Source organism: Rissa tridactyla, chromosome 7 (assembly GCF_028500815.1).
Source record: "Rissa tridactyla isolate bRisTri1 chromosome 7, bRisTri1.patW.cur.20221130, whole genome shotgun sequence".
NCBI classification, from domain to species: domain Eukaryota; kingdom Metazoa; phylum Chordata; class Aves; order Charadriiformes; family Laridae; genus Rissa; species Rissa tridactyla.
The window spans coordinates 16,061,500-16,088,966 of record NC_071472.1 but is presented as its reverse complement, the minus strand read 5'-3'; the positions used below and the strand labels follow the sequence as shown (position 1 = coordinate 16,088,966).

The window sequence follows — 27,467 nt, the reverse complement described above, 5'->3', positions numbered from 1 at the left end:
CTGACACTGTTACACCTGGATGGAGTCCAATAGCTTGCGTTGTGTTTCAGCTTACATACTACTTCAGAAAACACAGCCAGTCTTGACCTGAAGCCGTAGAAGTGTGAGTGTGATGCCTTTAGTTCACATCTAGGTAGAAAGATTCTAGCTTTTCTGATGAGAGCGTTGGCTTCTTTTAAGTTATTAGCACAGCCACAGCCGCAGAGAACAAGAACCTGTTATGCTCTGATTCAGTGTATTTCAATGGTTAATCACACTCATTAAAAATGTTTAATATGAATTTGCTCAATTTCAATTTCCATAAATTGTCTGTTATGCCTTTCTCTGCAAGATTAAAAGACCGTTTTTTATATGCTATTTTCTCCCCGGAAAGGTTACTAATGCACTAATCATGGCCGTCTCGAGTCTTCTTTGAGATAAGATCAAATTTGTTCCCCGTAAATATTTTTCTTCATCCCTTGAGCTATGTTTGTGTCTCCTCCCTGCACACCCTGTAGTTTTTCAACATCCTCTTTAAAATGTCAACACCAGAACTGGACATGCCATTCCAGTATGCAGGAAATGTGCCAGCATCAGGTGAGCAGTGCCAGATGGGGAACTCAAATCATTGCAGGGCTTGCCTGCTGGTGGATCTAAGGAAGGAGTTTGTTCACCCATTATATCACCCTTGTGAAGTATGTTGAGTTGTTTCTTTGTTAGGAACTATAAGTATGACTCATTGGTTACTAGGGTTCGGTTCCTCACTTCTTATCTTTAGAACAGCAATATTGCATTTCACTTAGCTAAAATGCACTTTGTTTGGATGGACTTTCAAAGCAAAATCTGTAACTGCCCTTGTTGACCTTTGTTCATCACGTCACCTCTGTGATGAGGGGCAATTCTGTATTTACCTCCAGCTCACCTACGGGATACCCCATAGGAAAGTGGATTAGGAAAGGCAAAACTCAGGCTCATAATTCCCTGGTTCTAATGCAGAGCTGTTTCACGTTGCACGAAAAGACAAGGGAAGTCCTGTTTAACCTTGGTAAAGAATAGCATTATGATTGTGAAAAGAACCTGGGGAGCGATGTGTAGGTGAAACATTCTGGTAATGTTCCCGTGCTGTCTGCTAGTGTGAAATATGCCACTTCCACGACCAGAATTTATCCTGTATGCAGTCTGCAGCTGCTTTGTGTTAGCAGAGATTCCTGACACCAATTTATCTGGATGCCATAAGCAAGTCCATCCAAGATAAGACAAACTTTGGGCTTAGGTCTGTTAGGTATCCATCAAGACTTTGCCTTGCATATTATCCTAGTTCAGTCCAATGAGTTCTGACACTATAGTTCATTTTCTGGGGAAGAGAACGACTTTCACAAAGTGGAAGACAAACATCTATTTTTTTAATATCAGGGGTGCACAGGAAGACAGTCGTGAAAACCCTCTAGTGGTATATAATAACATGAAGATTAAAATGCTGTCTGTTGCATAGAAGCCATGGATTGCAGTGTTATCTTCTTGAATAAAGCTGCTGCCACAAAGGCAGTGTCTTGCTGACTGTATTATGCAGAGAACGGGTGTCAAGTTTTAAAAGAGTCATTTAACAGAAGTTGACAACAATAAGAAGAACACCTTTCTAGGTAACTTACTCTTACATTATTTGAAAGTGCTGCTGTAGTTTCCCTCATACAGGACAGGTCGTATTACTGTAGCTGTCTTAAGTAGCCATTGAGAAGGTGAACAGGGATTCCAAGTGGCATGAGGATCACTGAGGAAATAACTGGAAATAACTGTTGGTCATCTGTTCTGATGTAAAGACTATCAGGGCTTTGCTGAGAAACCATCAGGGACAGGTTCAGAACAAAGCAGCAGAAGTACTGCTTTATTAAATATGTTGCTAGGCTTCGTAGCTTCTTGCTTCAGCATGTCTGAAACACAACAATTATGTGAGTTTAAAACATTACCCTATAATCCCAAAGTTAATGGAAGAAAAATCCTTACAGTCTGAGAACACAACGACCTTCCTCTGATGTTTGGAGTACATTCTAGAGAAATTGCACCATAAGCTGCCTTTGTTGGTGTATTCTTCCCTTATGTATCTGCAATTGGTAAAGAATTGGAGATGAGATACTTTTTTCCTGACCCAGTAAAGCTCTTTTATGTTTTGCTTACCTTCTTACAGAGCTACACCCATTCCCTACGATGTCGAGTCAGCCTCTAACTGCTTCTGCAGTTTACTGGGTTATCAGTAAGAGGAAGGTGAGGAGAGATTTGTTGCCCTGAATCGAGACAAAATAAGCTGAAAGGCAGGCTTTTCAGGGAACCAGACTTAGTATTCACTGGTGGGAAGCAGCTGCTCTAGTGGCAAATAAGGGCTAGATGCAGTCAAGAGGTTGCTAGCAGGGTGGCAACGGGAGAGCAGGGTAGAGAGGTGCTGCCCAGCAGTGTACTTACTTGTCCCCACAACAGACCAGAGCGTGCGAGCTGTGCTGGGTGTAGCTCGCGCCTCAATGGGCATTGTGCAATGCTGAGATCTGAGAGGAGCCCACACCACACCTGCTGAAGTGTGCAGGGAGAGAGGAGGAAGGTGGAAGAAATTGCACCCCCTTTAAGTATCCTGCTTTTCCAGCAGATGTGTAGAATAGCCATATAGAATTATACAGAAATATGGACCTGCTCTTCTAATTCGGAGTATCCCGTTCTGCAAGACGAGCTATTTTTAGGTGCCCTACACTAAACATCACTGCATTTTCATGCTGCAGTTTTTCCTCCTTCGAACTTTTCTCCATACTTCATCTTTGGCTACAAATGTATTCTGAAACTCAAACGGAATACACTCTATTTTACACCCCTCTAGTCAGATCAAACGACTGACTGAAAAACTTCCTTATAAAACCTTCTCCCCAGCAGTGGCTATTTACTAAATAGGAGAGGATTAGCTTCTTAGTGGAAGCCGGCATGGAAAGTTAACTACATCTAGTTGCTGTGTTAGATTGCAAACCCTAGGTGACCGGTAGGATTCATGATTTTTGGGTAATAGCAGTATTTTTGGGAATGAAATCCAGGTGTGCAGAGATTGAGTCAGTATCAAGAATCAAGGTATGCTGGGAGTTCCAAGTCATTCATAAAATGCTTCTGGTCATTGAAGCCTAAAATAGCTTTGGAAGAATATGGGTTTAGGCTGAAATGAATTTGAGGCACTTAATGGTAAAGTGCTATTGTCAGTCTTAGTAGCAATGCATAAATAAAGTCTTTGCTATTGACCTCACTGGGCAGTAAATATAGGCTTTCGGAGATACCTCGATGGCATAGGTCTGCCTCTCGAAGGCATCTCTTCAATTTTCTGTTAGGTCTAAAGGATCCAACTGTGTATCTCTATTTCTTATGATGAAGCAGTTACTGACAGGAAGGCTGCTTCTGAAGATAGGGTTCAACTCTGACTTAAAAACACTAATCAAACCAGGGGTCTTCAGGCAGATTCTGTTCTCAGTTATCTCTGTGGAAATTGAGGAGCTCTATCACAACCAGCTGATAATATAAGAGCAGTGTGGTGGGCAGCGTATATGCTAGGTAACTTTGCCTTCTAAATAACCTTCCTTGTACTGTCACTAAATCACAATATTCCTTTTCAAAGAGTATCTGAAGTCACTTCCCTGCAGAACCAAAGGACTTGCAAAATTTTGAGCATTTTTCCGTTTTCTATTTTACTCAGTCCTGCACTTAATTAAAAATAGAGGAAAAATAACCAAAATATCAAAAAATAAATGAAATTAACTAACATTGAACCTTCACTCACAGTTCACAGATTGAGGGGGTGGGAGAAGAAAGTTGTTCTTCCTCTTATTTTATGCTTTAAGGGCGATGCCTTTACTTTGCAAAGTGTTTGGGTTATGGATGATAGTAGAACAAATTCTATTTTCTGTTCCTAATCTTCTTGTCTGTGACTAACTCCAAATTTTACCCTCCTTACCTGCCTGCAATAATTTCTGGCTGCCATATGAATAGGATTACCCATTCTAAGCGTTGTAGATCCACCAGCCAATTCCCAGATCTCTGGGAATTCTGAGTCAGTGAACTATACTGTATGTCTCCTTTTGACATTAATAGGCAATTTAAATTTTGCTGGCTTTCTAATATGTATTTTTTTAAAAAAAATCAATTAGTTTCCATGAATTTTGATCCAAAGTAATTACACTCCTGAAATTCATACTTTTTTTCTTGTCTGTTTTAATTTCTTGCCATTACCTTAAACTCTTGCCGTCCACAGAAAATGTGAGCAAAACTGTGTGCCTTCTTAAGAGAGACTCCACAGCTCACACCCAGTGCAAGGTCTTGTGCAAGAGGTGAAAATAAATTAAAGGTTATTTCTTTAGTCCTCTAAGACATTATATGCTTGTGATGTAGAGCTTTCAAACTTTTCCCCTTGATCTGAATATTCCTGTGAGGTAACTAACTTTGGACAGGCCCATAATAGTAAAACTGTCAGTAAGTCTTCCTTTTCAAATGAGCAGAAAAACTTGTTTAAAGCACCTTCCATCTTCGAAAGCATTTTCCCCTTCATAAACCTTGAAGTGCTACAGCAAGGCTGGAGCTGTCTGCGTACAGAAGCCTGCCTGTCACTTATGGAAAACTCAAATTTCATATATCAAGGGCTTGTGTGAAAATTGCTTTGAGTGTTAATTGCCCAAATGATTCAGCTTCATAAGAGCCTCTCTTATGTACTCAAGTATGTCTCATAGCACGCTGAGTGCCAGGCTCCAATAGAGAGACAGCTGTGCTCCACTCCCAGATGTTTGAAGAAGATAATTCTTGCCCATCATTTCAGTCCCCCTCCTAAAATCCTGAGAAATTTGTTTAATGTAGTCATTAATGCACAATAGCGTATTTCTTCTTTTTTCTGTTAAAAAAATACTCTCCCGGGAGTGTATGCAAGTTTGCCTTGGCTTATAATTACAGTAGCACATTGTCAGATTAACTGTGTTGAGGAGATAAAACAAAAGCCATCAGTTCTGCAAAATTAAGACTCTGCCAATATAATTTAGAAAGGATCAGATCCCTCTGCTTTCAAAGATGCTGTTTGTTTGCTGTGTTTGAGGTAATTTTAATTCTCCAATTTACCTATTGCAACATGAATTGCTGTTGGAAACCTCACAAAAAAATATACTCAGTCTTAAGTCTTGGATTGAAGCCTTTTTATAACTATCCTTCATCCAGATCTCAATTTTCAACATGTTCATGTATCAGATCCCTGACCAATTTATATTGCTTAGATTTTTTTTAAGTCAAAGTAGCTACACTGAAGCCAGGGGATCTGCTAATTTATACCAGCTGCCCGTGGGCTGAGCTGAAGCCCTGGATCCAAACAACATGAAAACAGCCTTTCACAAGGAGATCTTTGCCTATCAGCCTGCAGGTGCAGAGAATTTCAAGACGAGGCTTTCTGTGCTATATGGCGATAAAATATTTGTGAGATCCACGGCTTGATCTTCCTAGTGAGTGACTACCATCAATTCCTACTCCTATCTGAGCCAGCTGTCAGAAGAGATTTCTCTCAGACTATGTTGTAACTGAGTCTGAACAACCGCAGATAGGTGCTGGGTTAATTCAGCCTGTCTTTGTGGCCAGGCTGCTCTTGAATCACAAGTATATAGCTGTATTTACAAAGCGCAGGTGTTAGGCAATATAAGTTCACTTTCCACAGTTCCCAAGGTAACATGGTAGAGTGCATCTGCCTTTCACGTTCCATGTGTTTGTGTGTTCACCCCTCAACACAGAATTTTGAACTCACGGGTTGCTCTGGTTTTTCAACATCTGCTCCAGCTGCTGCTGCGAGTTATGGACTCTGCCCAGCATCTGTAGCCTCTTTCAGCCGTTGTTAAAGTTATTGCAAAGTCCGTTTTTCGCTGGTTCAATCAGAGGCGATAGCTGATGGCCCCCCACAAGCTGGCGGCAGATGTTGATGTGGAGGTTATTGAGGCTGCATGCAGACCTGAGAGACGTTGCCAGTTTGAAAAAGCGCTATTTACCATCACCCTCTGGGTGCAACCTGTCAGCCAGTTCCCCACCCACCGCACAGAGCACTTGTCTAGATCATAACGCATCAGTTTCTCTAGGAGGAGGCTGTGGGGAACCGTATGGAAAGCCTTGGAGAAAAACCGGTAGACAATGTCCACTGCTCACCCCATACCAAGCAGATTACTTTGTTGTCAAAAGATTTCTTTACAGACTTCCTCCATTCCAGTGTCCTTAACTGGAAGGACATGGGAAATCACAACAATCCCAATGTGCTTGAAAGTCAGTTGATCTTATGGACCCAAGTGTTTACCAGCTGATACCTTTAGAGAGTTGTTCACCTTGGCAAGGGGCCTTATCTCTTGAGCTCTGCAGTACTGACAATGCATGTCACCTGCTTTTAACTAATAGTGGATTTTTCATATGGGAAATACTTTTAATAGTAGTGCTGTCTCCTTGTTACTCCAGAAAGAGCTAGAAAAATAAGACAACACTTAACTATATCATCGTTAATTTGCTGCAAATGGATATTTAAAATACTCATTCCTTTCTTTATAATTCTCAGGAAATGCATCATTTTTATTCTGATGGGCTTTGCTAAGGAAATAAAATGTAATGGGCAAACATAACTGCTCTTTTGGGGAAGTCGTTTTTCTGCTCCTTAACTCATAGAAGGCTTGTTGTGCCCCTATATGGCCTATGAGATATTGTACAGCTGAAGGGAGCCTCCTAAAAATTATTTCCTAGCTGCAGTGGGACAAAAAAGTCATGGCAATAAGTTGTTGGGGAGAGAGAACTAAAATTTGTGTTTTACTGAAAAGGGATACTCGTTGAGTATGTATCATGATGATTGTGACAGAGACCTGTAGCAAGTCATTTGTATTTTTTATAAGCTATCCCACTGCATGCTTATACCAATACACCTCTTGTGTATTAAGTGTTACTGAAAAACTAAGGATGTGAGAGAGGCATCAGTCTCAGCTGGAAGCTTTGAGTTGCTTACCAAGATCTGAAGAAGCTTCTACTTTTAGCTGTGACGGTCATGGTTTCAGTTCTTTTTATGACCAATGGCTTTTCAGGTACCAGCATACATACTGCAGAAGAAGTCTTCACCTTTGTGGAAGACAACAGAGCACCAAACTTGTTATTGTTAGGAATCATTGAGCTTTACCTGAGATACGGGAGATTTACGCTTTACTTGCAGAATCCAAAGGGCTTTCTGGTTTTCTTCAGAACCGACTTTATTTACGAAAGCCAAAGTCAGCTTTGACGATGCCAACTAAAATGAAATGCACATCCCACAAACTGACTACTATCAACAGAATGTACCGTGACCCAACTGCATCCTTATGCAGCCTTGCACTGGTAGGTGACACTGTATTTTTCCCAGGCTTTCTGGAAGAATATTGGCTGAGAGTTTAAGGAATATTAAGGCTGAGAGTTAAGACTGAAGAAATACAGTCTTAAACTTGGACTCACAACAACAAGGTGGAGAAGATAATGTTGGAAAATGTTGGAAGATTGTTACCAAATAAAATTCAAGGATATGTTCTTGCAGTTAGTCTGGATAGTGACTACAGAGATACATGTTAAATACACAATTTTAAGAAACTGTATAGCATTTTCTCAGGGGTTTAATTTTCCATAATAATACCAATAAAACAAAACAGAGCCCTTGGAAGGTGTGAACTCCTGCCTGGACTCAAAGCTAGGCAATGAATGATTATATATATTTTCCCAGCTCCACCTCAACCCAATACATACATAGAGAGAGGGCAAGACCTGGGAAGACACTGCACAAGAAAAATGATTATTAGATAAAATGACACAAACACATTCCATGAATGTTACTGCAGAGGGAAGATGAAAGAAAAATATTACTTTGCTTTTGTGCAATGTTAACAATTTTTACTATACAGCACAGAACTTCTGGAAAATAAATCGTTTTGGTGAATAATGACCTCTTGTTCATCTGTTTGATTAAAAATGCTTTTTTCTCAGACTGATTATTTATTCTTTATTGCAGAGAGGAGACAATTATGAGGAGCTGAGGTGAATTTTTTTCAATAACAATTCAACTTTGGCCAAGAAATTGGTTTATAGAAAAGGCGTTGTTTGGTCCATGTCAGAACAATATTCTGGTAACGCTTTCTTTTAAACTTCTGATGTCCCCCTGCTTTGGGTAGGGAGGCTGCATTACCTTCCTTACCGAAATGCCTTACCGAATGGGGGTTGACAAAACTGTTTTGTCAAGTTGTAAGTTTTTTGTATCTCCCCCCGCCCCGCTCCCGCCACCCGCAACCGAACCGACGACAATCCTCTCCCTACCCTGAAGACTGGGTCTATGAAAAGGTCAGCCAGAACCTAATATGAAACTTCCTGTGCTACAGCAGGAGAGAACAAAATCTGGACTGGAGGGCTGCTGCAAAATGAAAAAATTGGGACAGGCTTTCAAGGTCTAGGTAACTTATACCTCCAAGTGGAACAGCGAGTAAGCTGACTTGGTAGGTCAGATAAGGTTTAAAGTAATCTGATCCTGAACTATTTGCTCTTCTCCTTGGGCCTGTAATTCATTTTTCATTGCAGTCAGTGAAGCTGCAGAGGTAAGAGATCTGGTTAAACTTAAACACAGATGCCAGATGTTTCTTTGGGGGGAAGAAGGGGAGAGAGGTATTGAATGCAAAGACTAAAAAAATAATTCTTTGGGGGCTGGGCACAAGTTTCTATGACTAATTCCTGTGGCTCAACTACTGGCAAGTGTTCAGCACATTGCTGTTCAGAGGAATAAGCTTGTTCCTGATTCTGCACTGTGCCTTTCATTTTTCATTCTGCTTTCTTACGTCCCGGTGTCAGAAGCATCACTCATGTCATACAAGAAGAAAGGCTGAGAGAGTCCAGAGCTCCCTTCATGGAACGATGGTCTTTATCCCTTTACCAGAAAACTGAGAGATGTAATAATGTCTCTGATTTTTCAACTTCTGTTCTGGTAGGTAAGTTGTGCTGCTGCTGAACAGAAGGGAATGGAGATATTTCAGCTCTGCAGTCAGATTTCTGAGCACAAGGCTGTATTTATGCATAACATTGCAGGAATATTAGAAAAGATATGGAGAGCCCTGAGGGTCACACATGCATTTGTGAAACAAAAATTTATGAATGGAGAGGCAAGCAGAAATTGACAGTAAAGAATGGCAGAAAGTGTAATTTAATCGAAATACAATATAAAATCTTATTTGAGTTAAATATGACTTACAGCGGGCTTTATTAAAATACTATTGATCACTCCATTAGGTGTTAGAATGAATAAGGATGATTGTTCCCAGTAACCAAGAACGTGGTGTTGAGTTGCATTTTATCAGCGTATGAGAAGGGCTTTCAAGTGAATCTGCTAGCAATCCCTCAGGGAGATTAAATACTTTTTTTCCAAGATACTGGAAACTGAGTGACCACTCAGGTCTTCCTGGTCATTAACCAAACATCAGAAATGAGGAAAACTCTCTACGTGTAGCCCTAGCAAGACTGGCTGCAAAAGGTGTAAGTCTTACACATTTCTTTTTTTTTAAGCCGAAATAGAAATGTTAATTAAAATCTTTGCTGGGAAGCAGGTTCATTACTGGAAGGTCTGGATGCTTTTGTTTCTCAGCGTAGTCAAAATATCCTGTACTGAGGCTTTAGGTTCAGCATCAATGATAGAAGTGTGAAGCAAATCACATGTATGTGTAAGATGTTTCTATGTGATGGCACATACTTCTGAAAACTCTTATTTTCATGTACTTCCCTTTATTTGGTATTTTTTTTGCTTTACTCAGATCTTTGTTTCTGCTATAAGCTTGCCAACTACTGGTCATCCATAAAGGATGAATTTGGTCCCAACTTTTCATGCAGTGCCACTGGTAACAGCAAAAGCCATCACATATTTGAGCTGCTGAAGCACCTCCAATAACACTGAATCCCATTGTCAGATGGTCAAATTTCCATAATGTGCTGGCCAATAATGGAGGATCCAGTACGTAGCCTTCAGCAGTCTCACGTCTCTGCTTGTCATCCCAGCAAGAACATTGCTAATGAACCATTTGGCTATTGCTGGCCTCCAAACAGTCCTATGGCACATGAATGGCCCATTGGAAGAGCTGTTCTTACCACAACTTCTCCACTTAGCGACATTAAAACTGAGATAATCTACTGTCCCCCTGGTACCCTCCAGGTTTTCACCATTTTGAGGCATCATTTTTACCCAATAACATATCACTTAAAGACCTACGGTTTTATGGTTTGGTTTTGTTTTGTTTGGTGGGTTTTTTTCCCACTTACAGCAATGATGTTTGAAAAAGGGGTGGCAGTGGCAAGATTACAATACATATTATACCAGGCATAGCCTCTGAATATTCCTTAACTAGGAACATATTAAGATAAAAGAGAAATTGTATGCAAAGCGAGAAGAAAAAAGAAGACATTTGGTAGCAGTTGGGTGGAAGGCAGGCCATCCCTCAGTAAATACCCACTAGATGTTTATAAGCCTGCCTAGAATTTTTAAGAATAGCGTGCCTTAGATAATAAACCAGTGTACGGGTCCACACTGGCATCCACAGGGTAATGTTCCTTCAGAAAGAATTATTGTTTGATTTCTTATTTGAAGTTTGACTCCTCCTTAGATCTATCAAAAGCTTCTCTTGCTTTTTTAATGCAAACACCAGCAGTATATCTTTTAGAGTTTCATGTTCTACTAAAAAAAAATTCTAGCTTACTATTTCTTTTTGATCAACATTCTTAGGAAAACATCATAATTGGCAATTCTAAAAGTTCATGGTATTTTAAAGGAGAACAAAAATGAGATCAGTCTTTTAAATGCTGAAAATTACAACTTTAATTATAAAGTTATTTGTTTCGTCATATTTTAGTTGTTTGTTGTTTTGATTCCCCACCCCCCCCCCAGTTCAAAATATAGTAGATTTACACCAGAAGTGCATTAATAGCTTTGGTAAATACAAACATTATAGTCAGCTTTAACATACAATCGGCAGTAAGCTTTGAATGCTCTGTATTCTCTATTCTTGTCATAGCAATGCTGCAATTAAAATAGACTTCAATACAATGTATCAGATACTTTCCATCATATATACAGTTTGAAACAACAGAAAAACGGTGTGAAGGCAAAAGGTTATGCTGAAAGATCAGCACTTACAAAGGCTTCTACTTTAATTGAGTGTGTTTCTTTCTGACATGGGTGGGAATACAATTTTTTTGCAGGAAGGATAAATATTGTCAGTGAAAGTCTTGTCCCACTGAATTCAGTGGGATTTTATCCCAACCATAAAGGCAACAGTAATGTAGAGTAAGGATTCCTTATTTCTAGTCACTGATAATATTACCATCTTGAACTAGAGAAGGACCTCTACTGCTACAAACATTTCATTTCTTTGTAATATGGTTGGAATTTTTACTCACCATGTATGTTTATCTTTTATATCTTTAGCTTCCTTTACTAACTACCTGAATTTCCAGACATCCGATGTGTGTTCACTGCTTCTTCTTTAGTTTTCTGTCTTATATGAACTGCTGCTGTGAAGCTCCTGCATTTTCTAAACACACAGAGCTTTCTTATGTGAAGAACTGAGAGATTTTAGAAAACGCAATAAACAGCCCTTAATATATTTAACGTGAGTACTCTTTTGATATGTATTTACCAGCATTTTTTGATTGGACTGGCACATGCAAGGAATTCAAACACCTCATATAATTCAAAGAAATTTGTTGTCAGCAGTTACCTTCAGCAAATACACTTTGATTTCTTCAAACAGCAATATCTATTTTGTTTGATGAAAAACTGCTCTCCATCTCTATTGGCATCTAATTACCTTCTCCCCCTCTGTATCTTTTTACTGATTTACATTTTGACTCAGGGTTTCCTGTACTCTGTGAGGAATCCTCGCAGGCTGTACTAGTGGTGCTATCCTACTTATTCCGCAGGTGTAAACGTTTCAGCACCTTGTCTGCATTCCTTGCTGAAAGGGATTTATATTTTTTTTGTTGTCCTGGTGTTCCCCCAATGATCCCTAGATTTTGCTTAAGAGAAAAATCGATGTTCTAAGGGATCCTACGGTACTATTTTTAATAGTCCCCCAAAGTTATTTGGTCCAGTTGTTCTAAACAGAAAAAAAAGGAAAAGTAGTTATCTGGACTAGTGGCTGATTAAATACTCCTTGGGACTGCATTAATCCCATTGTACCTCAGGAAAACCTGGAATGATAGAGGCCAAGCCCCAGAAAAAAAGGTCTACCAGGTCCAGTAATAGGTAGCCAGATACGCATTTGGGACTGACTGCTTTTGGGCAGAATTACTCTGCTGAGCTGTAATGCTGCTACAGGGGCTGACCCTGGCAAGCCGACATTTTTGTGCAGGGGAGGACTATACAGGTATCCTCCAAAAATTAGAAGAAACTGCATTCCAGATGTTAAGGCAGAATGGTAGAATATTGAATCTGCAAAGCCTGTTTTCAAAGCCTGACAAGAAGAGATGGTTTAAAGGGAGATTCGTTTCCTTTTGCAAAAATGATATTATTTTTTTCAGGGAGAGAATTTGAAAGCTCCATCGACCCACTCTTAAAGCTCATCAATGTAATCAGAAATATTATGTTTAACTCTTGTCATTTCCATATATCCTTAAAAAAAGTCTTGTGTTCCTACAAGATCATGCTTATTGTCTCTCTTCCAACTCCAGAAAATATCGGTCATTTTAAGGTACAGCTTTCCTGTACATCATTGAAAGTGACTTATGCTTCTAAGCATGGGCCAGTGGCTTTCTGTGCAAAGTGGGATTCAACAAGCTTTCACAGGGCTTTAAGGTATCAAGACAAAACTGAGTTGCTTGAGGGATAGTCATTCTGCTCCCTTGTTCAGTGAGCAGTAGAGATTTATAGCAATAAATTTAACTAACTAGAGAGCTTGCATTACTACTTTTAGACTTGTTTTCTGTGAAAACGTGACATATGTGATCACTCTGTGAATCAGTCTCAGGTCAGCTTGGTCAGGTTTGATCAAATTTGACGCAGGACTGGAAGTCCAAAGCTAAAACCTTTGTGAAAATTGGTCCTTGGCTGGCAGAGAGTATCTTCACTGATAGAAATAAATGAATAAGTGCATAAATAAATAGCCAATCCTTTGCCATAGGGCAGTGGGGATCCAGCTGGGAGCCTGGGGGACTGCAGACGAGAATGGCAGTCACAGCTGGGGAGATGTGGCACCACAGAGCTGCAGAACAACAGGTCACAGCAGTGGAGGGACCTGGGATAAAAATATGGGGGGGCGGGAAATAAACTGTTTCCTTAATTCTCTATTCAGGAAGCAAATTGTAAAAATAATTTCATCATTGGTGATGAAAAGCTATGGCTGTCAACCAAGACATCTCGGCATCGTGCATATTGTTTGCTTTAGCACAGCATGTTGCTTGCAGAAGGATGTTTTGCTAATTAGGCCTAAAAGTTATAGGAAGTTTGTAATGCACTCTTTTTGCAACTAAATTGAATGACTCAAGACAGTAGAGTTATTGTGTAAGTGAAAAATAGCAGGATCAGGCCATTAGAGTCTGCCAGTCATCATATGTCATGAGCTTTCTTCACTACAAAGCAAAATTTGTCCTGAAAAAACCAAATAAACAGAAACTCTCCACAAACCATCTCTCCTCTCTGTTCAGTGTGCTTGAGTCATTTCTAAATACACAAAGCCCTGGAACCCAAAAGGACACTGTAAAAAAATAAACTAACTGAAACCATAGCTCTTGCCAGAGTCACTGCTCTGCAGATATTCAAAGTGGCTCATTACCAATAGGGAAGCTGTTGCTGTACGCTTGGACTGTTTGTCAGCCTAGATGAATAAGGAGAATGGGATAAAGAGATTTAATTAAGCTATTAAGAAGGAATATAGTCAAAGACCAGTAGTTGCATGAAGTTCAGAGTTAGGGGAAGCAATGACGCGAAGTCTGGTGTTGACTGAACTGGTAAGAATTGGCTGAGCTCCATCGAACTCATGTTGTACCACCAGAAGATCTGAATCTGGCCTCTGTAGTTCCAATGTGGACAGTTAGTCTGTCTCAGTCCACCTCATACTTAAAAGACTCACACACACCCCAAAAGAGATACTAATTCAGATTCTCTTGTGTATCAGGTATGAGACAGTTGTCTAATTGTAATCAGCAGGCTCAAGTTGCAAAAACCAGAATTTTATGACTGGGGAGGGAGGCAGGAATTTATTCCCCGTGTCCCCCACAACTTCCTCTGAAGCCAATTTTCTTTAACAGCCAAACTTGCATTACATGGTTCTAAGTATATGAAGGGGGACAAAAGGCGGGTCGTCCTCTAAAGGTCCTGCTAGCACTCGAGGAAAGTTTTTTTGTGTTCACACGCTCTGTGTGGGAGATGCAGCAGAGCTCAAGTCACCCCATTTACCCTCTCCTCAGACAAAATATTTACGTTTTTATTGAACCGGAGGGTCAGGGGTCTTCAGTTTTACAAACAGTCCTACAGCTAAGATTAGTGAATTTTTCCAATACTTGTCCTAGAAGAATAAAACCAGTTTCCTTTTTCAAAAGTAGTAAAAAGATTAAAATAGTAAGGTATCTTAGAAGGAAACAGTGAGGTGTATAGTATCAAAACACTTGAGCTCTGCTAGTGCTGGGGTTTGTGCATTTTATACTGCAATAGCAAAAGAATACAATGTTGTTGTGCAATGGTATGTTACAAAAAATATCTTAAGCATTTAGTAAATTTGGTGTGATTTTGATATTCTTTGGTTAAAAGGCAAACAGGCAGGGACTGAGGATTCTAAATCAAAGCTATTGGGATTTTAAGAACAATTCAGAGTCCATCTCCTTCAGATACTGAAGGAAGACTGAGATTGTGATTGAAAAGACAAAATATCCCATTTCTACACTTGGGTCCTCAGAGTCTTTTCTTTTTCAGATCTGTCTTCTCTTACTGCACTTTAGGCCAATGTTGATAATGAATACCGGAGTCCAGGAGCTTTCCAAGCTTTGGTGCCAAAAAGCAAGCACAAGTGACCAGCAGCAGTGCCTTGAAAGCACAGTTGTAGATGACTTAATATGTATGTATACACATATATAGATCAAAAACACAGGAAAAACATATGGAGTTGAGCAGAGCTCATCAGTGTCTTATTTGTTATCGTGTATTTCTCCCCCTCTATTTTCAGTAGTCCAGGGCACCATCGCAGCTGGGGATGAGCAGGTGCAGAGAACAATTATCCTATTTCCGGAGCTAATTGTGGGTTTCAATTAGGAAGCCAACTTACTGGGGTAAAGAAACTCATCACCGTCGATTCTTAGGCGAGGAATAAGATCTTTTCATGTGACCCACCATGACTAATCTATTTATTTATTTATAATGAAGCATTGATGGTTGGTGTAATTCTCTTACCTAGCACAATGCAAATGCTACACAGAGGCCATACAGAAGGTGACATCAATGAAAGCCAGTGGGATGCAGATGAGCAAGCTTCTTCGTAGCGGCAGTCTTACGGTTGCATTTGTAATATGCATTTATCAGTATCTGCACCTGAACTGATTTCCTCTCCCTGAAAAAATCCAAAATCCTGCTGGCGGGCGTTCAAGAGAATTTTCCAATGCAAAATAAATAAATAAATACTCGGGCAAAAATATCCTACTTGAAAAAAAATCTAGCTGAGCTCCATTGTTTAAAAAGGCCTGTTTAAACCAAGATGCTTTACCTTTTAATATATATCTATTTATGCATGCATGCAGGGAACCTACCAGCTAATTGGAATCATATTTGTAAGTCTACTGACTATTATATACTACACTGTAAATTCCAACAATTTGCAGTTCTCAAGCTGCCGTGCAGAGCAAGTTAGAAATAAATCCTTCGTTCCTACATCTTCCATGTTTTGCAACAGTTTTATTTCTTTGAAGTGTCTTTGACTTTTATATATATATATAAAATGCAAAAAATTAAAAAAAAATCCCAGTCTAAATCCCCAAACAAACAAAGCAAACTCCCCTGTGCCAATAAAATAGCACATTTAAGGGGAAGGGGTAGATATCTGGGCTACAAAGCCTTTTTTTGTTACAGCTACATCAGCTTTAGCTAGTTTAATGTTTTTTCTGTGACAATTTGAAATTAAATTTCAGGTAATTCTTTATCATATCAGCATAGGATGCATCATTAACTCTAAGAGGATGCTTTCCATTGGCAGCTGCTATTTTCACCAAATGTCAAGGCTTGACATTTGCTATCTTTATCTGGTTTTGGTGTGTCACTCATACTGAGATTTTGTTTCATCTTATCTGATATTGATTTCAACTGTGACCAGCTGTGTTGCTCATAAAATCGACAGGCAAGCATCTGCCATTTAGTTCTTCACCAGTAGAGGAAAAGAAACAACCCAGTGACAGCAAAAGTAAAGAAATACTTTTCAATTAGGATGCTTGCCTGTATCCTCATATTATCCATCTCTTAGCACTTCTGTTGATGTAGCTTTTCTGACTGATTCCCTTGGGGAAGTCTCCATGGAAATCGTTGCCTTTCAGATGAAATATTCCTTTTTGCTCTCATCCACTGCTTCCTGGAGAGCAGGGTCATTTTTCAAAGCGGCGTCTGCACTTTCGGCAAACTCAGTTCCTTTTGCCTCGTTGGTGTGGTAGGTGCCCTTATGCCTGTACATGTATCGGACCATCACCACCAGCAGGCAAATGAGGACAAATACCACTGCAGCAATCACACCTAGAGGAAAGAGACCAGCCAAATGTATTGTCAGTAACAAAATGCGAGCAGCATCTCACAGCCAGACATCACAATTTGAATTACTTGATAGGAAGAAGTCCACATATCATAAGATGTTCGCATGTTGCAGTGGTCAAAATCAGAACAGAGTCTGACACTGCAAAAAAAAAAAAAAAAAAAAAAAAGATGGGGTATAGATACCGCAGGAATGCAGGTCAAAGTCTCACTAGCTTTCTTTCAAATCGATGGCTTCATTTGGTTGAACTCATTGGAGCTAAAAGTTCATTACAAAATGAGAAGAAATAAGAGAACATAAAGGAAAACCAAGAGGTTTCTTTCATCCTTCTGGTAACACATACCCAGGGGAGTTTGGAGGCAACCCGACCCTGCCTCTGTGAGCGTACTCAGGAGTATTTCAGGAGTTCAGGGGACTGAGTATTTCTTAGGACACATTCAACAAATAGCAGGATCAATGCAACCGCAGTACTGCTCTGTATTTGCAAGCTGCCATTTCATGCTGTGTTCTAATTAAGAAAGTCTGGTTGTAATGAATGTGGAAGTGACTCCTGGGAGGAGGAAGGGATTCTGGGCAGGTCCTTCCTGTCTCCTGGACTACGGCTAATTACTAGCATTTTGTTGACTGGACAAAAATTTCTGTAGGTAACCCAAATATGCATAGGACTAAATGGTGAATGGAAGCATTCCTAGTGAAGGAAAGTAAATCCAAGTTTCGGGGGTGGTTGTGCAGAGAACATTGTGCTTCCTGGCTTCCCAGAGCCCCTTCCTTTTTTTCTTTTTCTACCTTGAAAGGTAGAATTCCATAAAAGAGGAATCCCTGAGAAGTCCATTCTTAAAAAACTACAAGCTGTATCCCCTTCCCTCCAGATGGAATTGTTCACTTAAGAATCCTGAAAAAAAATGAAATATTTTGAAGTTTATTCAACCGGTGCGATTTTTTTTTTTAAACACTTTTTTGGGATACAACTAGCATGTGCTTATAAACTCTTTAGCTGTGATTCTGTACAAGTACATGATACTGAGCTGATTCTATATTCACATGACTCCAGGAGTATACCAAACATTAAAGAAGCAACCAATAAAAAGCACCAGAACAGGACATTCCTAGGAAAATTCCATATGTGGAGTGTGAAGCTGCTGTGAGAATGCACTAAGTAGGAATTGATTTGACTCACTGTAGGCATCTATAGTTCAGGAGGCTTCACCTGTGTTACCCCCACTGGGTTTTCCCCAACATCAGACACTTCTAAGATTCAGCTGGAGAGGGTGCTGGGCCATCTTGTCTAGACTGTGCTTTTGCCAAGAAAGGTTGGGCCAGATGATCCTTGAGTCCCCTTCCAACCTGGTATTCATGATTCTATGATTCCTCTACCATCAGTGGACTGTGTGTGTGTGCATGCATGTGATTCCTCTTCTAGAACTGAATTCCTACATTTGGTCAGATGAATCACGCCCCGGATATTCTGCAGAGACAATGAGGGGTATGCAGACAGTATCTCTCTTCTGTCCCCTGTGTTCAAGATCTGTGGCAGGAGCGGGTATCTCCAAAGCTTTAGATTTATCAGCATCAGGAAACTGAGTGGGGATACCCTATTGGTATGAAAACAGGGGAATAGACAGAACATTAGCAGGGTAAATAAAAATGATAACTCTGTCTTAAAAAATACGCCTGCTATGTTATCTCACAGATTTTATGGTGCCTGGTTCTGGAAAGTGAAGTTATTGCTAGCAGAAACGAAATTGCTTATACAAAGAACCTTAGGTTTACAATAATATCATAGTTGCAGTGGGGGCTTCATCAATTTTTAGGACCTCACTGGTATATCCCTTGACACAAGAGGCTTTAATAGGCGTTGGATGTAGCACAATATTAATAAGCCTAAGGGACTAAGTACAAATCAATTTACCTGCTACTTGTTCATAGAAAGCTGAAATTAAAGTTACAGGAGATGGGACCTGAGGGAAATATAGCAGAACCTCACCAATTTGCACTAATGATTGGTATACCCCCTTGTGAATGACTGAAATTAGTGTGTTAGCATGGAAATGAACAAACACAATAAAAATAAGAAGGCAGGTTCTCTCCGTGAACATAGCTTTGCTCATTTATTCTGACAACTGTATTTAGTTTAAATGCATGAGGAAGCTTTAATGGAACACGAGGAAATGCACCGTGGTATATTCTGTAAAAATAAAGGGTGAGCTGGTATGAGCTAGCATGATGCCACACGAGTTTTATATTAAATGACAACCTTGGCCCAGTGAATAATGAAGAATCAGAGGTTGACTTTGCTGCTGGACTCTTAGGTATTTTGTCTAAAAATGAGGAAATGAATGGGGGGGGGGCGGTACTGCTCACTATATGGCTTATACTCATTATCTCATCTCGTTATCTTGCCAATAGCCCCTCTGGGAGCAGGTTTCCCACTGGTGTAATTAACTCTAATTGTACCGCTCCTGTTGTCTTGTCAGCAAAGTAAGGGTTTTGCAAAATGCAAGATATCAACCAGCTCACTATTTTAATTCTAACGGAGCTACTTAATATGGTCTTCTGCTTACCTCCAATAACAGCCACATCTGCTCCAGCTGTGGGGCTCTCAATGTCTCCATCTATAAATAGATTGGAACATACGAAAGTTAATTAAAGAAAAAGGAATTGGATCATATGTAACAGCAGTGACTGTACTGGTGGTGTTGTATTATTTTAACCTCTGAAACTCAGAACTTAAACAAGATCTCTCGTTAGCAAAAGACATTTATGAAACATCTCATTAGAATTAGCTGTACTGTAGTGGTTTTCTGTCACCATAACACTGGAAAATAAATAGCTAGCACATTATGCAAACTATCATGGCCCTCAGGGAAACACCTACTGTTTATTACGAGCACTTACCTGTAACATCCTCCAGTGAATGATTAAATTAAGAGCGTTCTGGTACTGTGATTACTCTCAGAAAGCCAGTTTTGGTGAAAAAATGTTGGTGCCTATTCATTTTCCCATTTATGGCTCTTCAGAGTATGGTCTGGATCTTGATTTGATGCAAATTAATCTGGCTCTATTGATTTCAATTAGTATTTATTTTTCTGCAATATCCTGTTTTTAATCTCAGCATTTGTTTTCTTTTAAACCTGCATTTGGAATCAAGGCAAGCTTGTTATGTGTGTGGTACAAAACACAGTTGTCACTTAGAGTATGCCTGAATTAGGTGCTGATAAATCAAATTATGTTCTTTACTGGATTATAATTTATTAAAAAAGATAACTTTGCAATTTAAATACAAAAGAGAAGTACCTGACCATGTCCTTTTAAGAAGAAAGAAATAGGTCTGAAAACTTGTAAGCTGCTGAAATAGCAGTTAGAATTTGAATTACATTTCGATCTTAATTATAGCACTTACTAAAAATATCTAAACCAACTAATGAATAGCCAAAGTGTTTTAAAGGGGAGAGGAAAAAAAAGTCCTGAAAACCAGTAAGGGTTTTTCTCTCCTTATCTGATATAAACCTTAAATGAAAGTAAATTAATATAGACAAGCATTTCTTCACTAGCTTCTCTGTAGTTGATCAGGGTACAATTTTTACCTTGTTTTCTGCTCCTTATTTCATGTCATTGGTATCAGCCCACTTAGTCCTGAATTATGTGGAAATCTGAGAAGGTGATGAACTCCTGAAGTTTTTCCAGGCTAGGTTTACGACGGGACACTCCTTTCTTTGTTTACTATTGTACTATTTATACAATTCTAAATGATACTGGTTTCCAAATAAGGCAAATATCTTTATGTGAGGTCTTTTTTTATTTCCCTTTGGTAAATAGAGTGGATAGAAAAGTTCTCTGGAAAAGGCAAAAATAGTAATTCCAAATCCTTCTATAAATTCAACAGTGGCAGTACAGCTGATATGTGGCTCTCCTTTTGCTAAATCTGTGATAGATGATGGAAGGATAAGACCCTGTCAGCAGCTTTCTCCTTAGTCATGTCCAGTCTCTTATATCAAATTGTAATAAACAGAGGAGAGCTGAGATTTAAAAGATCCTTCTCTTCCCAGACACGGGAGATGCTTTCTCGGGAAAGTAGGAGTCCTCTTCTCTTGCACAGAGATCCTTCATGCATTTTCTACCAGCTACACGCTGATGGAAAGATTGAGCACGCCTTGTGTAATTTAAAAAACTCTAATTATGTCTATGTCCATTCAAAACCCATGTGCCTCAGAAGAGATTAATTGCTTCAAGGTCAAACTGTTCTGTATTTCTTTATACACCAACTATATGCTGCATGCCAAAAAAGCAGGCTCCTCTACAGCAATCAAATACTTGAAGGTGTGAATTCTAAAGCGCTTCCCTAGCCACACAGCTTGCTTCCAAACATTAATTCCAGATCAAATCATTATCCCTTTAATTATAAAAAGGTATGCGAAGAAGCTCTGCTTCTTTCCTGTTGTTCCCAGGTGCCTCTCAGATTCAGATAACAAGCAGGTGCCTTATCTCTAGCACTTGCCACCAAAGTGCTTTCTGATAATGGATTACAGTATCATCACTTTGCAGAAAAGTTTTCATTTTCATACTGTACTTTCTAAGCTTTCAGAAGAATGCTGGACTCATCTGGAGTTACCGTCTAGTTGGCATTGATCTGTGAAGCTGATGTTGCCCTGCCATTCAGCAACCTGCTAACACCGTGATGTGGCTTCACTCACCACGGTTCCCATTTTACTGCAAGCACAAGAGTCTGACTTCTCCTTTGTGTGTCGACTTTTTACTACAAAAAGTGCTTCCTGTCCTCCCATCTGGCCTTTTGCTGCACCATCTGGAGCGCCAGCACACTGCAGCTACCGCCAATGGCCAGAATTTTCCAGGGTCTGCTCCCCAGATCATTTTTAGAGCAAGGACAATGGAGGGGGTCACTTCCAACCCCTACCATTCTCTGTGATTCTGAAAGGCTGAGGGATTTGGGCCTTTTCAGTCTGGAAAAAAAACGACTGAGGGGGAGTCTTATCAATGCTTATAAATACTTGAAGGGCGGGTGTCAGGAGGATGGGGCCGGGCTCTTTTCAGTGGACAAGAGGTAACGGACACAAATTTGAGCATAGGAAGTTCTACCTAAACATGAGGAGGAACTTCTTTACCCTGAGGGTGGCAGAGCACTGGAACAGGCTGCCCAGAGAGGTGGTGGAGTCTCCGTCTCTGGAGACATTCAAAACCCTGCACCTGGACGCGTTCCTGTACAACCTGCTCTAGGTGACCCTGACCTGGCAGGGGGGTTGGACTAGATGATCTCCAGAGGTCCCTTCCAACCCCTACCATTCTGAGTGATTCTGTGTGAGGGGAGAGAGGGACCCTCAGTGCCTGTCTCAGAGCCCCTGAAATTTCATTTTGTCCAAAAATAGCTATGTGATTCATGGCGATATCAGAACATTGCTAGGCAGGGAGGACGGTATCAGTGTCATTCAAGAATCAAGCAGTATCACCCTTCACAAAATTTGACTGAGGCGAATGTGAGGCACGTGCTCATGAAATGAAGCCGTCTTCCCAGAGCAGGGGTGAGACAACAGCCACATGGGACAACATCCAGATGGGAATTCACGCTTGGGCAGGAACCTCAGCATTTTCTCTTGAACTTCATCTCAGTCTATGTGAGAAATAAACTGCAGTACTGTAGGACTGAATCTTCCTTTCTGAGGTAGAAAAAATATCCGACATACTGGAGGAATTTTCAGCTGAGCAACGGCTGTAGGCTTTGGCCTTATTGTACCTTCTTTACTCCGCTCTTCTTCGCACGCAGAGCACTCAGAGGTCTGTGTTTCAGTAACTGCTGTTGCACCTGTTTTGTTTATTTTCCTTTGTTTCAAGGACATCTTTTGTGTTATCTGCTGCTAAATTGTCCTTGCAAAACTTCCTCTTACTGTTACACTGGCCCTTGTCCAGAGCTACAATCTGGTCCCGAAAGTGTTTAGACAGTGTTGTTATTTAGTGCCATTGGTTACCATGACATGCAGAAATCAAAAGATTGTGGGAAAACTTGTTTTTCATAAAATCTCTGGCCATCAAAATGAGTTGGCTAAATCACGAACAGAACATACAAATCAAATTGCCTGTTGTTGAAAAGTATCTTTCTAAAAGCCAGAATGAAGGGAAAGAAATGCCTTTGTGCCATGACCTGAAATTCATCAAATTCCCGTTCTCCCCATAAACTTACTGATAAGAAATTTTGCAATAGAACAACAATTGCTACCTGTCTCATTCTCATCAATCAAATCATGCTGAGAGGGCAGCAGCCTCTGAAAGTCCTACGAATATTCCTGACGGAAATACTGCAAGCGCTTCAAAGGTGCACAGCCAGTACAACTAGCTTCTATGTTAATGTAGCCAGGGGTGAGATTTCCTGCTAAATTTGTTGGTAAATCTGTTAAACCATCTCACCCAGGTGTGATTTTCCAATAAAACTTGACTTTTATTAATTTTGATAGGGTTTTTTTCTAGTTTAGACTGATCCCATTCCATTTTGGCTGAGGAGCACTTGTTTGAAGGATGCAGGTCCAGCACGAAAATGTTTGTTTGAGGTTCGGCACTCTCTTTGTTTTGCTATGCACTTCTGGCAGTTGAAATGGCTTCTTTAAATTACAAATCTGAGCCACTAAAAGCTATAACTCACTTCCTGCTCAAAAATTACAACACTGGCTTTAAAATAATTTAAAGCTTCTTTTATTTGTCCTTGCATTCATACCTGAGCTTCACTCAAGTCTTACTTTCCAGCCCTTCTTTACAACACCAAAGACCAAATGTGCTTTGTAGATGAAAACTGAGGTTTTGGCATGATTTTGTGCCACCAGGAAACAGGTCTTTAAGGAAAACACAAAGTATTATGAGAATTCTGATAAAGATGGAAGATTTATCAATGATCTACTTTAGAAATGTAACCATCTTAAGACATCCAAACTGACAAGCTATTCAACTTACACAATAATGGGAAGGAGCATATTTGTTCCCAAAATATTTTCTCCTATCCAGCATAGGAAGCACAGATTTTAGATCCTGGTACTTGTAGAAAACAATACCTTAATGCGCTTCTGCGGCTCGTGTCAGTGACGCATGGGATAAACTTGCAGAGAGATTCAAGCTTCCTAATTTTTCAGGTATCATTTTTGCCTGCTAAAGGTGTTTCCAGAAAAAAAAAATCCAGTACTTGCACCCTTAGTGCTTTTGCAGTCAGCACTGTAGATAGCAATATAAATACCTACATGTTCTTTTGTTATGGATTTACCTGCGGAAAAGACATGAAAGGAAAACTGTATCTGCAAAGGGATCCCCATTTGGCACATTGAAATGAATGCATGGGAATCATCCTACAGGATAGATCTAATCTACTGCTGCCACCTACCAAATCTCTGCTGTGTAACCCACAAGGGCAGTTTGATGGGATAACGTAGACCTTACGCCAGACTCCTCAGTGTCTCTCTCATTTCCTAAGATAAAGCTCCAGGCTAAAGCTGGACAAGTGCTTACTGCTAAGTAGTGCTGAATATAGAAAGAAAGCCCTGAGATTACGGCTCATGTTTTCACGATTTCCTTGCAGCTGTGGGTGATACTGCTGTTTTGGAGTGAGTGAGTCAAGTTGAGTGACTATACAGATATCTGTGTGTGATAAGCAGCTTTTACAACACAGTTTTCAAACCCACTCAACACCAGTCAGGCAGCACTGCTCCTGCTCCTGCCTTTCCGGATTTTCCTACCCACAAGCTTGTGTTTTCAATTCTTAGCAACCTAAGCCACCCCTTATCATGATGCTCCAATGCTGCCTGCTTGTGGTTACAATCTCAGACGAAGCCTTGGCTGCTAAATTACACTCAAGTAGGTCTCTAAGTGCTTTCTTGGGCATGTCTCTTGATGTGCCTGTTCGTTGCATAAGAAGTACTTGAAATTCATTCAATCGCTGTGAATGATGAGCTGAGCTCCTTAGGGCAGTCAATTCCTTCTTAGGGTTTCCTAGGTGTGCAGACTAGGAAACGCATTGTAAGATTTCACCCTTAATCAGCTCACCTAACCACCTTATCAAAAACACCGCTCTAGCGGGGCTTTTCCAGGTGAGGAAATGGAGGTATAGCCATGGACGTCCTTTGAAGGACCACCCTAAATATTGATCATGCTGTTGCAGTCTGTAGGCTGAATTAGAATTCAACTATTAAACGTTTAATGGTTTTGTCTTAAATAGTAGTACTATCTATCTGTGCACTTCCAGTAAACACGGGAGATGTTCAAACTGAGTAACATCCAGCTCATGATTCACGACAGATATAAATGTAATGCAGAGAAGGATTTTGCTTCTGTATTTACTGTTCTTTCATACATTCATATATTTGAAAAAGACCTTTAAGTATAACGGGAGACTAACAAAACACAATTTACTCCGTAATACTGTCTATTGTAATATTGTCTGTTTTTTCGTTTTATCAATTGACCTAACACAAAATACCATACTGATTTTGCCTTATTTAAAAAAAAAAAGTTGTAATTTTAAGGGAAGATTGCCTTTTTATCTAATGAATTTAAGTGGGGTTTCAAAAACAGTCATCACTGACCTAACTGCTTCCACTGAAGACAACAGTAAGGTATTTGATTTGGTTCGGTAAAACATTATAAACTTCTGAAAGTATTGAGAAATCTACAAAGTACACCAGGAAGCTTTTGCAATTGTTAAAGTCCTTTGCTACAATTTTTGCAGTTTTTAATTTTTTTAGTATTATACATATAAAATTTATTTATTGTAACTATTCCTTTTCCAGGAGCTTTTTTTGTTCTTTGCATGCTCTTCTGCAGTCATCACTCCTCTTGGCCGTAAAAGCAGGTCTTAACGTGCCCCTGTTGTCATCACCGATGCAAGACTTTTCTTACCATACATTTAGTATGGAAGAACTAATGAAGTCTTAACATCTCCATTGTTTATGCAACTGTGGTATGTCCTCCTTGCCCTTTGGTTTATGTTTGTGCCTTGCTAACACATTGCATTCATGAGAAAATCACTAATCTATTAACCTTAGCATACCGATTTAATTTACAAGCTATAGTTAGAACTGGTTCACTGCAGCTGCGTGTGTAAAAATGAGTTGAACCGACTTCCGAAAACTTCATGTTAAAAATATGTTAATTGCTCAAGCTGCTCTCTGGCCTGTGTTACGGTATCAGATGCATCGCACTGAGGCCTTTCTGGATTAAAAAAAAAATAATCATTACCTATTTTAATATTTGCCAGTAAGTGTGTAGTGCCCTGCCAGAGCTGGCATCTCTTATCCCAAAGGGTCATCAGTGTGAACCCATCATTTTGACACATCCTGCTGAAAAAGCCATCACCATCTCCCATTAGATAATGAAACACATCAAGGCTGTTCTTTCAAAATTAAGGAACAGTTTCTCATCTGTCAGTCTGGACAAGAGACAGAATAATTTGGCTTCCATTTATATACTAAATTATTATAAGGACAATAATGGTGTCGTACAACAACCACATGATCTTTTGGGTAAGTAAACGGACTGTGCTCCAAATGTAAGGTAAATCATGCAGATTAAAAATATCTACAAAATTAAAATGCACCGGGCCCAATTCTCTTGCTACCCTCGCTAGCAAGTACTTTGTCATTAATTCTGAGAAGACAAAATCCAGTCTCATTCAGTTAAAATAAAGGTCTGTTCAAGACTTTTCACACTTTGTAATACAGTGAGGATAAAAGGGCATTATCAAATTAGTTTAATTAGATTAGGATTGCTGCATAATTTTAGCAGGTCACATTTTATTCTGCTATACAGTGTCAGCAAAATATTTTTGTACCATTATAGAATGTTATAAAGTAAATAAAAGAAAATATGTTTTCCAATGTTTGAGGGCCTAGCAGTTTCACTCACACAGTTTCTCCTTCTTTTGGGAAGCTGAATTGCACTTGGGTCCTAGGGAAGATCAGAGATAGACAGGCACACTAAAAGTCAGCTTGTCAAAAAATAATCATATGATACCCCTTAATGATAAGAGGGAGAAGGAGAAAATATTTATGAAATTTGGGAAGCTATTTTAGGTGAAAAATAATAACCATCTTTTAAAATTGAACATATTCTGTGTTTTGAAATAAAAACTTTACCTAACAAATTTAAAAAAAAGAGAAGAAAACTGTGTTTTAAAGGAATACATATTCTAAACAAAAGACAGATTTTTTAGTTAAATAAAACTTTTCTGTTAATCCCCAAAAAGAATTGGAAAAAAACTAAACTCCCCGTTCAGTTCAAATCACATACTCTTTTTTTTTAATTTTTTTTGCACTTACTAGGCATACATTAAAGTACTTTAGCTCTTTAGCTGAGGTTGCCTTGATACCAGCCACCGATTCTAACGGCAATTAAGCAAAGTGCATGCTGTAAGAGCATTAAAATGGCAATCCCCCCTCAGAAGTACTATAAAAGTTGCAAACTTAAAGTTCCCATGCAGCACAGCACTTCAGAGAGAGCTTATGGTAGGCCCATGTCCCCTCTGGTAACAGATATTTAATGTGTCCTGTGTATTCACACTGATGTACACATACAGTAAAAAACCGACAGAGAAATTCAGATGGATCTGCCTACTCCTTATAGCATCATGAAGGACAAGAAGGTTTCAGGGTTGGTAGAAGAAACCCAGAGCAGAGTAGAAGTTAGAGAAAAGAGCTGTCTCCACTAGCACTGGAGCTCCGTAGCAAGTGG

General features: G+C 39.6%; 1 protein-coding gene across 1 annotated transcript in view; it reads right to left on the bottom strand.

Annotated features, from left to right (window-relative positions):
• Positions 1 to 10,827: 10,827 nt before the first annotated feature.
• Positions 10,828 to 27,467, bottom strand: part of GYPC (glycophorin C (Gerbich blood group)) — a 36,427-nt gene continuing 19,787 nt past the window's right edge. Inside the window, exons 2-3 of the mRNA XM_054209488.1 lie at positions 19,316 to 19,366; positions 10,828 to 16,738 (exon numbers count right to left, since the gene is read on the bottom strand). Of these exons, the coding sequence (XP_054065463.1) occupies positions 16,542 to 16,738; positions 19,316 to 19,366 (248 nt within the window). The 3' untranslated portion in view covers positions 10,828 to 16,541. The remainder of the gene's footprint in view (positions 16,739 to 19,315; positions 19,367 to 27,467) is intronic.